General features: G+C 40.5%; 1 protein-coding gene across 7 annotated transcripts in view; it reads left to right on the top strand.

Annotated features, from left to right (window-relative positions):
* Positions 1-18,998, top strand: part of LOC130269518 (small conductance calcium-activated potassium channel protein 2-like) — a 198,512-nt gene that overhangs the window by 143,451 nt on the left and 36,063 nt on the right. For all 7 annotated transcript variants that reach the window (XR_008843550.1, XM_056518116.1, XM_056518118.1 and 4 more), the window contains 3 exons: positions 4,697-4,838; positions 5,010-5,120; positions 9,071-9,198. Coding sequence is in view for 6 of the 7 variants with exons in the window: in XM_056518116.1 (XP_056374091.1) it covers positions 4,697-4,838; positions 5,010-5,120; positions 9,071-9,198 (381 nt within the window). In the remaining variant the exon portion in view is untranslated. The remainder of the gene's footprint in view (positions 1-4,696; positions 4,839-5,009; positions 5,121-9,070; positions 9,199-18,998) is intronic.

Here is an 18,998-nt window from a genome sequence, read left to right as displayed (position 1 = left end):
ATCCTGTCTCTTACAAACTTCTTCTTCCTCCTTCTCTCCGTATTCCTAATGCCTTTCATGTCTCTCTTCTTAAACCACTCATCATCAACCGTTTCTCTCCCAAATTAGTTTCTCCCACTCCTGTCTCCGGTTCTTCTGACGTCTTCTCAGTGAAAGAGATACTGGCCTCCAAGACGGTCAGAGGAAAAAGGTTCTTTTTGGTGGATTGGGAGGGCTGTGGACCTGAAGAGAGATCCTGGGAACCTGAGGACAACATCCTAGACAAAAGTCTGCTCCTCAGGTTCTCAGGCTCTAAGAAGAGGGGGAGACCCAAGGGGGGGGGTACTGTTACGCCGAGCGCTCCGGGTCCCCGCTCCTCCCCGGAGCGCTCGCTTCTCTCTCGCTACCGCAGCGCTCCGGGCAGCTCCACTGACCCGGTGCGCTGCGATACCGTCTCCAGCCGGGATGCGATTCGCGATGCGGGTAGCGCCCGCTCGCGATGCGCATCCCGGCTCCCGTACCTGACTCGCTCTCCGTCTGTCCTGTCCCGGCGCGCGCGGCCCCGCTCCCTAGGGCGCGCGCGCGCCGGGTCTCTGCGATTTAAAGGGCCACTGCGCCGCTGATTGGCGCAGTGGTTCCAATTAGTGTGTTCACCTGTGCACTCCCTATTTATACCTCACTTCCCCTTCACTCCCTCGCCGGATCTTGTTGCCATTGTGCCAGTGAAAGCGTTTCCTTGTGTGTTCCTAGCCTGTGTTCCAGACCTCCTGCCGTTGCCCCCGACTACGATCCTTGCTGCCTGCCCCGACCTTCTGCTACGTCCGACCTTGCTTCTGTCTACTCCCTTGTACCGCGCCTATCTTCAGCAGTCAGAGAGGTTGAGCCGTTGCTAGTGGATACGACCTGGTCACTAGCGCCGCAGCAAGACCATCCCGCTTTGCGGCGGGCTCTGGTGAAAACCAGTAGTGACTTAGAACCGATCCACTAGCACGGTCCACGCCAATCCCTCTCTGGCACAGAGGATCCACTACCTGCCAGCCGGCATCGTGACACACACCACCGCTTCCATTTACAGGTTCCTCATATTATGCTGCATTTTCTACTGCAGGCCCAGAAGCTAATTACTTCCCAGACCTAATTACTTTCTGGCTGACGGTAAACTCAGACACACCGAACATTGCAGGATACACAGCCAAATTCTCCTAGTCTCACAAATGATAGCTGTGACTATATTTACTCCACTCCCCCTCTTCTACTTAGTATAACACCTGAAGTGCTTTCCATCCAGGTGACCTTTTTGTACATTGGTGCTCCAACAACCTCTGTCTCTCTATCTATCTATCTATCTATCTATCTATCTATCTATCTATCTATATAGTCAATGGCAATAATGTATATTATAGAGTTAGGGAATGTTGGCTATAGAGAAGAGTGGCTTGGAGTGTTACAAGTAGGCTGCTGCTAAAGTGGCAATGCTGAGTGTGCTGTCAGCCTAGAAGTGATTACCTATGTGTAGTCTTCCAGGACTTAAAGGGGTACTCTGGTGGAAATAGTTTTTTTAAATGAACTGGTGCCAGAAAGTTAAACAAATTACTATAATTATATTTAAAAATCTTAATCCTTCCAGTACTTGTCAGCTGCTGTATGCTCCACAGGAAGTTGTATAGTTCTTTTCTGCCTGACCACAGTGCTCTCTGCTGACACCTCTGTCAACAGTGCCCTCTGCTGACACCTCTGTCCAGAGCAGGACAGGTTTGCTATGGGATTTGCTCCTGCCCTGGAACGTTCCTGACATGGACAGAGGTGTCAGCAGAGAGCACTGTGGTCAGGAAGAAAATAAATTCAAAAAGAAAAGAACATCCTCTGTAGTATACAGCTGCTGATAAGTACTGGAAGGATTAAGATTTAAAAAAAAATAGTTTTCCACCGGAGTACCCCTTTAAAAGGACATGTCACTTATAAGTGGCAGTGTACACGAATCTGTGGAAGGTTTTAGTGGGTCCTGTTTGGGGGCTGAGAAGAACAATAGCCTTGTATACCAGTGCATATCTACTGGGAAGTCTGTTCACATGGAAGGCCTGTAGAGTGGCCTGGATAGTTAAGTGGGTTTGGCCCAGGGAATGAGGCCTGTATTAGGCCTGAGTATTTAGACATTAGGTTTGGCCTGGATAGTGGGTCCTGGGTTGTGGCCTTGTTGGGATAATCCTTTTCACAATGTGCTGGGTCTGTTAAACTTCCTGATGAAGCGGAAATTCCGCGAAACGCATTGCATCGTGGGTAATTAAACCGTTTTCTACTAACCTGACTCCCAGCGCCCTTTGTGATCCAGCCTAATCCTATGGAGGTCCATTGTTCTTGGTTGCTGCACACGAGGCTTGGAGCGGCTGCAGGGTCTCGGAAATTTGCTTTTCTGTGATTCCCAATGTTGTACTTGGCTTGTACAACCTACATCGGTGAGAAGTTACTGATTTGATCATTTATTTTGGCATCAAACAATATCACACAACGTGGTCAGGCAACGTGGTCAGGCAAGAACGTGTATGTTCTTTTTTATCGTAAACAGTGGGAAAGGTAGTTAAGTGGGATTCAGAGAATCACTGCCACCCTCTTGCCATTGACATGCCATAGAAAGAGCTATTTGTGGCAGAAATTAGTTTCATGAATTTGTTTAAGGATTCCAAATACTAATGATACAAACAAATACAATACAAAACCCTTGCAAATCTGCAACAGGCTACAATCCACATCACAACCACTGGATGGTTACTCATAGACACATATAGCATATACATGTCCTGACATAGTATTATGACATAATATTATGTTTTTGACTAAGCTAGTGATTTCATGATTTTGGCATATAATGAGTCACGAGGATAGGTAGGAAAGGACTTATCATAATCAACTAGGGAGTATTCTGGGTTGAGAAGACATTGAAGGCAAAACCCTTAACCACTGGTTCTAACTAAGGAAGATCCGGCTGCTATATAGATGGCAAGAAGTGTGAGACTGAAGAGGCATGGGAAGAGAACAGAGACCTGTGATTGCTAAAAACACTTCTGTTAACTTATTTTCAGAAACAGTTAAACAAGAGTGCCAGCTAGTGTACAGTATATGTAACCAGGTATATGTAACCAAAAAGCATCTGTGCCTCATGTGAGAACAGTAACCATCCAGATTGCTGTATTACTGTATTTTAAGAAGTGTAAAGTACAATTGATCTACTACAGTCGAACTACGTTGGGCTTTGACTGTCTTCTTTTGAAGTAGAACCAGGGCTCAAGTCCTGCAGGAACATCTGGGAACTGAGTTTTTTCACAGCAGGACCAGCCCTTGAGTGGAAATCTTGGGTGAGTTTTCACACTTTTTTTTCCCAGGACTTGACCCCTGAGTAGAACCATGAAGATTTCCCAGCTCAACCCCCCCCCCCCCCCCCCCACACACACACACATAAAACAAATGTACGAATAAGTAAATAATAACTTAACTATAATAAATATAGTCCTTGTTATCTTGAAGGAAAAATATATACTGTACTTTTCCTTTTAACTAGTTTTAAGGAATCTTTTGTTCTACTTTTGATATATGTGTGATCATATGTAAAAATGAGCCTAGCCTGTGTAAACTTTCTTAACATGTGGAATATCACAGACTATATTAACATAAAAATTCTATAATTGAGAAAAAAAAATTAGATTGGAATAATTTAAGTAAAAATTCACAGATTTGCCATTTCCTTTATTTTTTGCCATACCTTGTGGTGGTCTATTTGTATGTTTAGGGTAATTTTTATATTTTACATGCTTCATAGTTGGTATTGGGTTCTTGTGAAATGCTTTGGATTTTGCAAAATATGTCTTAGTACTGTGGCAAAATAACATTATCTTTAATTTATATACAGAGTCCACTAGCCTAAACATTCAACTTCTTGCTTGGCACACCTCCTGGCACACCTCCCATATATGAAATAGGTTAAATGTGGGCCCATAATGAAATTCTGGCATTTTTGAGTGGGCCGGTTGGCACGTGTTGTGAAATCTTGTGATTGTAAATGATCTTCCGTGACAAAACTTGTGTTCTAAGATGTCCCCTCCCGTTCATACTGCCTCCCATTACCTCCGTGGTTGAGCTTGAGAGACATGTGTCTTTTTTCAACCATACTGAATACTGTAATAATGTTCTTTAATGATGTTTATATTATTTGTGCATGTCCTGGTACTGGATTCTAATTTTAAGTTTTTGTTACACAAAGGAAATGGCATGTCTGTTAACTTCCTGTTTCCAAAAATTATTGTTGAAAAGTAAAATAAAAACTTTTTCTTTATGGATTGTTTACATGAGGGTTGTCCTATTTTTCCATATGACTGTATATTTATTCTACACATTACACCATATATCATTGGCTGTTATGGAACACTGATAACAAAGCTATAGAATTCAAATAATTAGTTCACTTATGTCCTAACCTTAATAACTTTAGGAGCAATGTTTGAGAAGTGGGTCCTTTAATCCCACAGGTTAAAGTGCTTGTGTTTAAAAAAAAAATATATATATATTTTTTTTTAAATCTGGCACTTAATGAGGTTGGCAGCGATACCCCAACCTAAAAAATTAAAAGGTTTTAAAAAAATGTTGCATGTCAAGACCTGTACTGTCCGCAAGCTCCAATACCAGATTGCTCATTGCCTATCTCCTTTTATTTTGTTCTCCCCAATAGGTACCATGACAAACAGGAGGTCACCAGTAACTTCCTGGGTGCCATGTGGCTCATTTCAATAACGTTCCTATCAATTGGCTATGGAGACATGGTACCCAACACTTACTGTGGAAAGGGAGTGTGTCTGCTGACAGGCATTATGGTAAGACATCAGTCACATCAATAATGATAACTCATCCTCCATTTTCTATTGTCTGTTATTTAAGTCCTTTCTTCTCATCTTCAAGTCATGAGTCTCTTTTGTATCTTCCTATGTTTAGTGTTTTTCTTCTTATTCCATGCTCTGCAGTCAGCCTGTCCTTTCCTCCCACAGGGTGCAGGCTGCACAGCTCTGGTTGTTGCTGTTGTTGCAAGAAAGTTGGAGCTCACCAAAGCTGAGAAACACGTACACAACTTTATGATGGACACACAGCTTTCAAAGCGGGTACAGAGATGTGGGGAAGAATGGGAATGGGAGGGGGGATTTGGTGCAAATGCTATGGTAGTGCCCTTCAAATCTAGTAGAGGGATAAAAAAGTAATGCTATACTGAAGGGATCTTACGAGGCATGAACTACCTATGCTTGTTTTAATCATATTATGCTCATGTGCATTCTTCTTTACACCGGGCATATACAAAGGAAAAAAATATTCCTAAATCAAAATGCATTCCTTTTTAGGCTTTGTTGCATATTACCTACCTGTGTGCTTAAGTAGGGCTGACCTTTAAGGGGTACTCCGGTGGAATTTTTTTATCTTTTTTTTTTTTAAATGAACTGGTGCAAGAAAGTTAAACAGATTTGTAAATGACTTCAATTTAAAAATCTTAATCCTTTTAGTACTTATTAGCAGCTGTATGCTACAGAGGAAATTATTTTCTTTTTTTTATTTCTTTTTTGTCTTGTCCACAGTGCTCTCTGCTGACACCTCTGTCCGTGTCAGGAACTGTCCAGAGCAGCATAGTTTTGCAATTGGGATTTTCTCCTGCTCTGGACAGTTCCTGAAACGGACAAGATAAAAAAGAAATTCAAAAGAAAATAATTTCCTCTGTAGCATACAGCTGCTAAAAAGTACTGGAATGGTAAAGATTTTTTTATAGAAGTAATTAACAAATCTGTTTAACTTTCTGGCACCAGTTGATAAAAAAAAAATGTTTTCAACTGGAGTACCCCTTTAAGGTGGTCATACACATTAGATGAAAGTAAAATAATGGCTGAACAACCGTTGATCAAATGGACGTTTGATGAACAGACACAGGAATACACATTTAAGTCAATATTGGCCATTAGGTTATGGTCACACAAAGCAGAACCCACCAGAAAATTTTTGATCAGAAATTCTGTTTCAGCAGAATCCCATTGAAAATATTCTGTCAATACCTGCTGTCTATGAAATGTCTGTGAGGAAATTTTCTGGGCAGACAATTCCACTATGAACATACCCTTAAGTTGTTTAAACTGGCAATTCAATGCTAGTTAGTGAAGGTTGAACGATCTTTATGGGAACATTATGAGAAGACTTTTTCACTTTGTTCACAAATGATCTTTCTTCTTTCAAAAATTTCAAACACAATGGACTTCTTTTCAAACAATAACAGTCTTTAATCAGTCAGCTAAAAAGATTGTAATACTATCATTTTGAAATCAATCACTTCCCTTTATCTTAATGTAAGGTTTATCGGAAATGTTAAGGTAGCTGTACAATTGAACAAACAATAGTCTGATGAGCAATTGTTTCACAGACAATACCTTACATATTTTAGTCATATTGGCTGTTACTGTAGTTCAAATTGGCCATTTATGGACAGTAAGCAGAGGATGAATGATCTTTCTGTAAACTTTCTGAATATTATGAGAACATTCTTCCCCAAAAAGTTCAAACATGGCTGACTTCTTACCAGACAGAACCGTCTGCCATCAGTCGGCTAAAGTAATCATGAATTGTTTCATTTCACCTGAAGAACAATCATTTTGATTAAAATCAATCTTTATCCCCTTTCATGTTCATGGGCACTATTACACTGCATGGCGTACAGTGCCAGTGGGCATCACAATCTCTTTAGTGAAAACAGTGATCATATGCTGTCAAATAACTGCATAACTTGCATGTCCTAATTCATGACTGACTGGCTTCTGCAGATATATATGTCATACACTCAGAATCAGAGAAGAATTATTTAAGGGGTATTTCAATGTCAGGTAGAAAAAAACAACATAAAAATTCTGGAAAAACATATATTATTGCTTACCTGTCTGCCCCAGTTCTGAAACAACCAAAAATCTATTTTTTCAGGGTTTTAGTCCTTTCATTCCTGTTTGAGCACTTGCTCAGTACTACAATTCCCAGAATGCATTGCTTTCCATCTGCTCTTTATCACAGTCCTCCCACCGTGCCTATTTACCTCCCAGAGCATTCCTGCCAGTTCCCTTCCCAGTGCTGTTGCAGAACATTTAATTTCACAGCAGACTATAACCCAGTTAGAGTCCAGCATTCATTGCCTGTCTGCTCCTCTGCCTTTGGCATCTTTCATCACAAGGCAGCATGTCCTAAACACACCTCACTCTCCCTAAGTCTGTGTTCACATATTACAGTATTACATTGTTTTTACCTAATTTTTACAGTTCTGAAATCCCATCAAAAATGGGGGCTATTATAACAAAAATGCAGTAAAATAGCAGTCAGGAACAGAAAATAATGATGCATTGTTTAGGCAGAGCTATTGAGACAATACCACATTGAAAATGATAGAACTACACAACATCGTGTCAGGGGTGATTCACGAAAAAGCATGCTGAAGCCAGTACCATTTGTGATATCACTACATCACTGAGATACAGTATATATTTTTGGGTAATTGTCTTATTTAAATATAATTTTCTAGCAATAGAATAGCTCTTGAAAGGGGTGGAAAACATTTTTTTTTAAATCAATTGGTCCCAGAAAGTTAAACAGATTTGTAAATTACTTCTATTAAAAAATATTTACCCTTCCAGTACTTTTTAGCAGCTGTTTGCTACAGAGGAAATTTTTTCTTTTTGAATTTCTTTTTTGTCTTTTCCACAGTGCTCTCTGCTGACACCTGATGCCCGTATCAGGAACTGTCCACATTGTAAACCTATGTTGCTCTGGACAGTTCCTGACACGGACAGAGGTGTCAGCTGAGAGCACTGTGGACAAGACAAAAAAGAAAGTAAAAAAGAAAAGAATTTCCTCTGTAGCATACAGCTGCTAAAAAGTACTGGAAGAGTAAAGATTTTTTAATAGAAGTCATCTACAAGTCTGTTTATCTTTCTGGCACCAGTCGATTTAAAAAAAAAAAAAAAAAAAGGTTTCCACCAGAGTACCCCTGTAAACTGTGAGCTTTTCCCAGCAGAAGTGTGCAGCCTCTTTGACACATTTGGGGTTGTCTCTACATAGATAGTTCATACATACAATAATGATCCATACTGTACATACAGAGAGTGCACAGAGTACATACATATCTGTTGTACATTTTTGTAGTACCAACTGTACTGTTCACACAATTGCATCAGTTTTATATCAGGTATATGCAGCATTGCTGAATGTAATATTTAACAGTTCTTGTGTACATTGTGATAACTTATGGGCAGGAATTTAAAATGTACATGTCATGAAAATTATTTGACTTCTCTATAATAGTATTATTCATTAGGCATATATATCCGTAGCATCAGTTTTAGATATATTTTGGCATATTAGGCATAGTACAATATAATGGCAGCTGCATTGGCCACATTTTACCAGTTAAACTGTCCACACAACAATTGTAATTCCCAAATGATAACAGCACACATAGAGAATGGTATCATTGTTATGGGAGGTATAAGGCTGGGTTCACACGTGGTAAAATTAAATAAAAATAGATGTAATAAAGGTATAAAAAGAAAAAAATGGTCATATTTTTATTGTACTAAAGTGCTCAATGAAAGTCTATGGAAAAGGACAATTTCTAAAAATAAAACATTGTAAATACTACCAATTATTTAAATACAATTTCAATTATTAATTTATATATTTATTTATTTTAAACTGCCACTTTTCCATAGACTTTTATTGAGTGCAATATAAAAATATAAACTATAGCCATTTCTGGAGGGGTAGAGGGGGTTTACACCTATTTTACGACTGTGTTTTTCATGTAATTTTACGATGTATGAACCCAGCCTAATATTTCATGACGCACATGTAAAAACTAAAGCAGTTGATTTTCCTCAATATCTTCTACCCACCCCATTAATACCTGTAATGCAAATCATTATTCACTTTACAGTATGCCTCAGCATTTTTACTTTGCTTCAATCCCCTTCTATTCACTATTTCTACATTGTTGCATACCGGTCATTGAACGTATTTAACTTATTTATTTATTTTGTAGGTGAAAAATGCAGCTGCCAACGTGCTCAGGGAAACGTGGCTCATTTATAAACACACAAAACTTGTGAGAAAAATCGACCATGCTAAAGTACGCAAACATCAACGCAAGTTCCTGCAAGCAATTCACCTGTAAGTGAGACTAGAAGGGAAAGAAAGAAGTAAAGGTCAGTCAAGGGGAGACTGAGGCCATCAGGGTACCAGATAGGGAAAATTGAAAATAAAATGATAGGAACAAACTTTTCAGAAAAGGAGGTATAATAAAAGTGATTCCATTAGTATATGAATAATAATACTGCACATCATAATTTATGACTTCACCTATTAATTACCATTAGCACAAACTCGCATTCTCATATTTATATTTTGTGCTCTGCTATATCGGCACAACTTTTTGAATAACTTAGCGCCAGAATCGGTAAGTCAGAAAAAGATAGCCTGCTTTTAACTGGTTGCCAAAGGCAAAACCTCTTCATTTCTACTATAAGACTAGTGCAGACAGCTGTGAGGTCCAGTACCCAGCCAGATTCCAGCTGCCATTTTCAAGTGCGGGTTATAAGATAAAGACATTGACATGACTGGGAAGTTTATATTTTTCTGGTTCCAGTCAAAAAATGTACCAGTGGACAGCAGATATCCCCAGTGCTACCTCATGAGTGGGAGAGCTGCTTAGTCTAGTGTCACCCATAGAGATTCTATAACCCTATTTAACAATAGACAAATTGGTAGTTTCTCAGCTCACCTCTTCAGCCAGAGACCTAGCGCACGGCACTGTGTGAACCAGCACCAAAGCAATATGAGAAAGAAGAAGTCCAGCGCAGGATATTGTGCAAATAAAAGCCGATTCTTTATTCAAGCCACGAGACAGCAGGATACAAAGTGACGCGTTTCAGCCGGTGTAACCAGCCTTACTCATACAAAGGTACAGAATGATACAGCCATTCCTTTATGGGAAAATGAGGATCAATGGGTCAATTAGTTGAATCCACTCCCACAAGGGAAGTACAAAAGACACAATTAAGGTTTACATAAATACATAAGTAGAAAAAGAATATATAAATACAGTATGTAAAAAATCCCATAAATTATGGCTGAATATACTGATGGCATGACATAAAAATATTATTTGATCTTGGGGATCTTGGGGAGAGAAGTGGCTTTTTTACTTCCAAACAAGCTGACTACATAAAAATTTCACATCCAGTTACAGCCATTTTTCACTCTCTCCCCAAGATCGACAAGGAGATCTTTCCTCCTCCCATGAGGCCCATAGTTGCAGGAATCTCCTCTCTTAATGAGAGGTTGTGCGCTTGGGTAGACACCTTACTCCAACCTTTGGTTATTACCATACCAGGATTTCTCAGGGACACCAAACATGGGCTGGCAGTATTTAGCCAGATGCAGTCCTGCAGGTTACCAGAGTGGCGATGGGGGCGAAATTCTCCCCTTCTCTCGCCAACATATATATGTGTTGGTGGGAGAAGGGGACTCTTTTAGCCTCCAGCAATCCTTTTTTCGATTGCATTCGATGGTACGGCCGATACATCGATGACCTCCAGTTTATCTGGGGGTCCTATGTGGCGGCCGGAGAGGCATTTTCTACTTTCCTAAATGACAACCAATTAGGACTTAAATTTACTCTTTCATTCAACAATAATTCTGTTTCATTTTTGGATCTCAATTTGTTTGGTGATGTGACCACAAAAATGATTGTTACCTCTACTTTTCGTAAAAATACAGCATCTTATACTATTCTCCATTCTTCCTCCTGTCATCCCCCACGTGACCCGTAATCTTCCCGTGGGGAAGATGATCAGAGCCAGAAGAAATTGCTCCACTTTGGAGCTCTTTCAAAAGGAGGCTAACAACATAGAAGCACGCCTCACACTTAGAGGCTATCCTAAATGGAAGATAGACAGAGCCAGAAACATTGCTGTTAACAAAAATCGTGCTAAACTTATATCTTCTTTTACACAGGCACACAACAAAAATCCAAAAATATCTCCACACAGAAAAATAATAAACCTATTGTCTTTGTCACCCAATACAGTAGCGATTTTGGCACAATTTGTAACCTGATTCACAAATATATGCCGATCATTACTAGTGATCCTTCTTATAGTTCAGTATTAGATTATTAAATGTGTGTCAAAAAGAGCTCCCACTATAGGGCAAAAATTATCCCCTAGTCTATTTTCTAACAACATACCTTTAACATGCACCTGGCTTACCACAAAGGGTTCATGTGGTCACAAGATATGTATCTGTTGCAAATTTATGCACAATGTTATGGAATTTACTTCGTATTCCAGTGGGAAAAATTATAAAATGCAACAATACATAAATAGTTACACAACACATGTTATATATCTGTTTTCTTGTGTTACCTGCAAAGTTCAATATGTAGGGTGTACCTCAAACTCACTAAAATCCAGAAATAGAAAACACATTTCTGATATTGCTCATTTCAATTCTCGTCACACAACATTGCGCACAGGTCCATCAGGGAAATTATTCTTCAATGGTCCTGTGCGGTATTGAAAGGGTTATTCCCCCCAAAAGGGGTGGAAATTTTAGACAAAAGATTCTTGATCGTGAGGTTTATTTGATTTTGGAACTTGATTCCAGATTTACCAAAGGACTAAATCATAGACAGGATGTAATTCTGCATTATTAAGAAATGTATATACAGGGTGGGGCATTTATATGGATACAACTTAATAAAATGGGAATGGTTGGTGATATTAACTTCCTGTTTGTGGCACATTAGTATATGTGAGGGGTGACCATGGCGGCCATTTTGAAGTCAGACATTTTTAATCCAACTTTAGTTTTTTCATTAGGAAGAGGGTCATGTGACACATCAAACTTATTGGGAATTTCACAAGAAAAACAATGATGTGCTTGGTTTTAACGTAACTTTATTCTTTCATTAGTTATTTACAAGTTTCTGATCACTTATAAAATGTGTTAAATGTGCTGCCCATTGTGTTGGATTGCCAATGCAACCTTCTTCTTCCACTCTTCACACACTGATAGCAACACCGCAGGAGAAATGCTAGCACCGGCTTCCAGTATCCGTTGTTTCAGGTGCTGCACATTTCGTATATTCACAGCATAGACAATTGCCTTCAGATGACCCCAAAGATAAAATTCTAAGGGGGTCAGATCGGGAGACGTTGGGGGCCATTCAACTGGCCCACAAAGATCAATCCACTTTCCAGGAAACTGTTCATTTAGGAATGCTCGAACCTGACACCCATAATGTGGTGGTGCACCATCTTGCTGGAAAAACTCAGGGAACGTGCCAGCTTTAGTGCATAAAGAGGGAAACACATCATCATGTAGCAATTTCTCATATCCAGTGGCCTTGAGGTTTCCATTGATGAAGAATGGCCCCACTATATTTGTACCCCATATACCACACCATACCATGCATTTATGTGTTCCAACAGTCTTGGAGGGATCTATCCAATGTGGGTTAGTGTCAGACCAATAGCGGTGGTTTTGTTTGCTAACTTCACCATTCACATAAAAGTTTGCCTCATCACTGAACAAAATTTTCTGCGTAAACTGAGGGTCCTGTTCCAATTTTTGTTTTGCCCATTCTGCAGCACCTGAAACTACAGATACTGGAAGCCTGTGCTAGCATTTCTCCTGCGGTGTTGCTATCAGTGTGTGAAGAGTGAGAGAAGAGGGCTGCATTGACAATCCAACACAATGGGCAGCACATTGAACACATTTTATAAGTAGCCAGAAACTTGTAAATAACTCATGAAAGAATAAAGTTACGTTAAAACCAAGCACATCACTGTTTTTCTTGTGAAATTCCCAATAATTTTGATGTGTCACATGACCCTCTTCCTATTGAAAAAACAAAAGTTGGATTCAAAATGGCCGCCATGGTCACCACCCATCTTGAAAAGTCCCCCCCCCCCCTCACATATACTAATGTGCCACAAACAGGAAGTTAATATCACCAACCATTCCCATTTTATTAAGGTGCATCCATATAAATGGCCCACCCTGTAGTGTTATTTGTACACATTTTTCATCCTGTCTACTAATATATTATCTAACACAGTTGTGCCTCTCTTTTCACATATACTCTTGGCATATTTTATATATACTTTCATATATATATATTTATGTTTTCTTCATATTTTTATGTCATGCCATCAGTATATTCGGCCATAATTTATGGGATTTTTTACATACTGTATTTATATATTCTTTTTCTACTTATGTATTTATGTAAACCTTATTTGTGTCTTTTGTACTTCCCTTGTGGGAGTGGATTCAACTAATTGACCCAGGTGTTTTCCTGGGCGGTCCGTTGATCCTCCTTTTCCCATAAAGGAATGGCTGTATCATTCTGTACCTATTTAACAAAGTTAGCATTTATTAGCTGCAATAAGGGAATGTAAATATATGCAAAGGGACAATTCACACTATGTATTTTCCAAGCAGAATTCCGCTTGGAAAATACGGTGCAGCCGCCTCCCATTTTTCTTAATGTAAAATAAATACAATTATATTATATTTGTGTACAACATTTTATACAGACATTCTGCCTTTACTATAAAGTATACATATTTGATCACCTAAACTTTTCGGGTGGGGTCACCAGTAGTGTATATGCTGCGTATTTGACACTGCGTATTTCATGCTAAGCATCTCTGTGCTAGCAAGGTCTATGGGAGTAATAATAAACACCCATAGACTTTTCTAGCACTAAAATACGTGGTGTCAAATACGCTGCATATATGATACGTGTGACTCTACCCTTACAGTAAATGTAACCTTCTATGTAACCTTCTATCACAGCTCAGCTTTCATTTCTAAAATTGCTCTGAAAAAATGAAACCTGTCTTGTGATTGGTTACTATGGGCAGATCAGACAGTGGCCAAAATCTAGGCCACAGTGTTTTTCCCTGGTATAGAAGACAGCTGCACTTTATCCAATCTCAGTTAACAGATGTTGGACAAGACACATTGCTGGAGAGGGGATTAAAAGGTATGTATTTCATTATTCTTTTTTTTTATACCTCTGCAATGAGCGTATCTCCGTAATATAATATTTATAGAAAATTAAGGAAAATCAATAGCAATTTAAATACAATCTGAAAATTTTAATGGCTTCCCTTAGCATGCAAAGTGATCTTTATAAATAAAGCTATACAAGCTAAGGGCAGGGTCACATGGGGCTCATCCGCAACGTATTTCACACTGCAGATTTTCCCTGTGTGACCCTGCCCTTAAATGTACCCAGCATGTACTGTCTCTACTGATGAGAATTTCATTTTCAAGATTTCACTATTATATGAGGGGTGAGGCTTAGTGAAAAGTGGACATGTCTTCTGTAAAGGGGGGGGGAAATAAATTTGCGCATATTTGTGGCTTAAAATTTATCCAATTTAAATGTGATCTAAAACTTAGATTAGACAGATTTAAAGATACATTACATACTTTGTAATATAACTAGCCCCCTCATCTAGGTCAGGTCCACATGGGACAGTTTGCTAAAGTTTTGATTCATTCTTTTTTTTTTTTGATCAAGAATGAAAGATTTGTAAAACTAGACTGGGGGAACGTGGCCTTACTGCAGGTATCGAGGGTCTTAGGAGGTCTAAGTTATATACAGACTATTACCCAGACTTACCAATCTGTCTGAAGCTGTCTGATTTTAGCCATTACAACCAATCACAGCTCAGCTTTCATATCTTAACAAGCTCTGGTAAAATGAAAGCTGAGCTGTGATTCGTTACAATGGACAAAACCAGACAGTTTTAGTTTCAGGATAAAAGAGAAAAAAGAGGGACTGCGCCTCGTGTATTACCCAAGACACAGGGTGGAATGGGAGGTGGAAAAGGGCATCAGCCTTTTGGTTGGCCGTTCACCTTGTGGCAGATAATCAGCGCTTATCACCGCTTGATAGGGTTACAGACAAAATCTTGGTCGGAACGAACTGCGAAGCCTAGTGGGTCACAGGGGTGGAGGATCCAATCCTGTTCAATGAGGTAGATATAGAGAGAAAAATATGACCCATACGTCAGGCACTGTTCCAGGTTCCAATATAGAATAAATGTAGCCAAGGCGAATATGGCAGTTAAAGTACCAACAGGCACTATGTTTATTAAGTAAGGACCAATGACGCGTTTCGGAGGTAAAACCCTCCTTCTTCAGATTGGCAGATAGTGCCTGTTGGTACTTTAACCACCATATTTGGCTACATTTATTCTATATTGGAACCTGGAACAGCGCCTGACGTATGGGTCGTATTTGCTCTCTATATCTACCAGTTTTAGTTTCAGGCAGATTATGATTGGTCAGAAGACACATTGTCCCATTACCAGATACGAAACCCTCTGTCATCTACATGGCCCCACTTGTAACCATAACGCTCTGACTAGTAAGTATAGAACCACCATTGCCTGCCACATAGTCAGTGCCAATGCCAGTGCAACACCAGTCATCAACCCCATTCACACTGCCATATACAATTGCTCACATATAACTTACTCTTTAGTGCTGCTGAATTTCTTCAACATGAACAGAAACATTTCAGCACAGCAGGACAGTGTTGAATCTTGACACTAAATCTCACTGAAAGTACATTTTAACACATTTTTGTGCTGATTAATTTCTATCCTAGAGATGCGTGAGGATAACATCACTTTCTAGGTAGAAATCTTGATAGCTTGCAGAGCTGGGGGCAATTCAAATACCTTACAAACTCCTCATAAAAAAAAAACGGACTGACAGAGGTTTAGTGCAGACTATGTTCTCCTATGTAGAAGCAGAAGGAGAACTTACGCTTTAAAGGAGGTGTCTTATCATGCTCCAGCATCTCTAGCAAACAGAAAATGTTACTGAGAGAAGCTATGGCCAGCCAGACATTATCAGATAAATGGACAACTATGTAATACATGGGCGAGGATTGAGTATGCCAGACTGGAAGCTCTTTGTCTCTGTATTCTAGTACCGAGCAACCAAGCACTAATAGGTCAGGACAGGGGTTGTCTTAATAGCACAATTACTCAATAACACAAAAACTTTTAACAGACCCATTACACACTTACATAGTTAGTATGGTTGAAAAAAGACATACCGTATTTATCGGGGTATACCACGCACCGGCCTATAACACGCACCCTCATTTTACCAAGGATATTTGGGTAAAAAAAGTTTTTTACCCAAATATCCATGGTAAAATGAGGGTGCGTGTGTGCGCGTGTATACCCCGATATACCCCCAGGAAAGGCAGGGGGAGAGAGGCCGTCGCTGCCCACTTCTCTCCCCCTGCCTTTCCTGGGGTCTAGAGCGCTGCTGTCGGCCCTTCTCACCCCCTGGCTATCGGCGCCGCTGCCCGTTCTGTCCCCCTGACTATCGGTGCCGGCGCCGATAGCCAGGGGGAGAGAAGCGGCGTCGACAGCCAGGGGGAGAGAAGGGGCAGCGGCACCCATTGCCGGCGCCGCTGCCCCGTTGCCTCCCCCCATCCCCGGTGGCATAATTACCTGAGTCGGGTCCGCGCTGCTGCAGGCCTCCGGCGTGCGTCCCCTGCGTCGTTGCTATGCACGGCGCGGCGCACTGACGTCATGCGCCGCGCCGTTCAGCGCATAGCAACGACGCCGGGGACGCACACGGGAGGCCTACAGCAGCGCGGACCCGACTCAGGTAATTGTGCCACCGGGGATGGGGGGAGGCAACGGGGCAGCGGCAGTGGCTGTCGGTGCCGCTTCTCTCCCCCTGGCTATCGGCGCCGGCACCGATAGTCAGGGGGACAGAACGGGCAGCGGCGCCGATAGCCAGGGGGTGAGAAGGGCCGACAGCAGCGCTCTAGACCCCAGGAAAGGCAGGGGGAGAGAAGCGGGCAGCGACGGCCTCTCTCCCCCTGCCTTTCCTGGGGGTGTATCGGCGTATAACACGCACACAGACTTTAGGCTAAAAATTTTAGCCTAAAAAGTGCGTGTTATACGCCGATAAATACGGTACGTCCATTAATTGTTCCTGCTGTGACCAGTTCCTGAGGTAGACCGTTCCATAAATTCACAGTCCTCACGGTAAAGAAGGTGTGTCGCCCCTTTAGACTAAACTTTTTCTTCTCCAGACGGAGGGAGTGCCCCCTCGTCCTTTGGGGGGGTTTAACTTGGAACAGTTTTTCTCCATATTTTTTGTATGGGCCATTTATATACTTATATATGTTTATCATATCCCCCCTTAAACGTCTCTTCTCAAGACTAAACAATTGTAACTCCTTTAATCGCTCCTCATAGCTAAGATGTTCCATGCCCCATATTAGTTTAGTCGCACGTCTCTGCACCCTTTTCAGCTCCACAGTGTCCCTTTTATGAACAGGTGACCAAAACTGAACAGCATATTCCAGGTGAGGCCGTACCAATGCTTTATAAAGGGGGAGTATTATGTCCCTGTCCCTTGAGTCCATGCCTCTTTTGATACATGACAATATCCTGCCGGCTTTGGAAGCAGCAGCCTGACATTGCATGCTATTCTGAAGTCTGTGATCTACAAGTACACCCAGATCCTTCTCTACCAGTGACTCTGCCAGTTTAATCCCCCCTAAGACATACGACGCATGCATGTTATTAGTACCCAGATGCATAACTTTACATTTATCCACATTGAACCTCATTTGCCAACTGGATGCCCAGACACTTAGTCTATCCAAGTCATCTTGTAACTTATGCACATCCTCTATACACTGTACAATGCTACAAAGCTTGGTGTCATCTGCAAAGATAGAAACGGAGCTGTTAATACCATACTCTATATCATTGATAAATAAATTATACAACAGCAGGCCCAGTACAGAACCTTGGGGTACACCACTAATAACCGGGGACCAAACAGAGTACGAATTATTGACCACCACTCTCTGGGTACAATCCATGAGCCGGTGTTCAATCCAGTTACAAACTAAAGTTTCCAAACCCAAAGACCTTAACTTACCTGTCAGACGTCTATGAGGGACAGTATCAAACGCTTTAGCAAAATCCAGAAACACTATATCCACAGCCATTCCTCTGTCAAGGCTTCTACTCACCTTTTCATAAAAGCAAATTTGATTGGTTTGACAACTTCTATCCTTAGTAAACCCATGCTGGCTATCACTTATAATACAATTATCCCCTATGTATTGCTGTATGTAATCATTTATAAGTCCTTCAAACAATTTACCCATAATGCACGTTAAACTTACCAGTCTATAATTGCCTGGCGAAGACCTAGAGCCTTTCTTGAAGATTGGTACCACATTTGCCTTGCGCCAGTCCCTTGGCACAATACCAGACACCAGATAATCTCTAAATATCATGAACAAGGGTACAGATATTACTGAACTTACCTCTCTAAGAACTCTTGGGTGCAGTCCATCAGGTCCTGGAGATTTGCTTACATTTACTTTACTTATTTTACCTCGTACCATCTCTACATTAAGCCAGTTCAGTACATTACATGATGTGTTACCAGCACTGACCTGTCCAATGTCAGCTCCTCCTTCTTCCATAGTATATACAGAACTAAAGAACCCATTCAGTAGCTCCGCCTTCTCTTGATCGCCTGTGACAACCTCCCCATTATCATTATTAAGGGGTCCTACATGCTCTGTCCTTGTTTTTTTTATATTTATATATCTAAAAAAATATTTAGGATTAGTTTTGCTTTCCTTGGCCACCTGTCTCTCATTTTGAATTTTTGCTGTTTTTATTACATTTTTACAGATTTTATTAAGCTCCTTGTACTGTTTAAATGTTATAGCTGACCCATCAGATTTGTATTTTTTGAAGGATATTTTTTTGTTGTTTATTGCTCCTTTAACATAATTTGTCAGCCATGTAGGATTTAGTTTTAAGCGTTTATATTTGTTCCCCTTTGGTATATATTTAGCTGTATAGTTATGTAGAGTTGATTTA

Source organism: Hyla sarda, chromosome 1 (assembly GCF_029499605.1).
Source record: "Hyla sarda isolate aHylSar1 chromosome 1, aHylSar1.hap1, whole genome shotgun sequence".
Classification (NCBI taxonomy): Eukaryota; Metazoa; Chordata; class Amphibia; order Anura; family Hylidae; genus Hyla; species Hyla sarda.
Note: the sequence above shows the minus strand (reverse complement) of the source record. Positions and strands in the feature narration are given on the sequence as shown.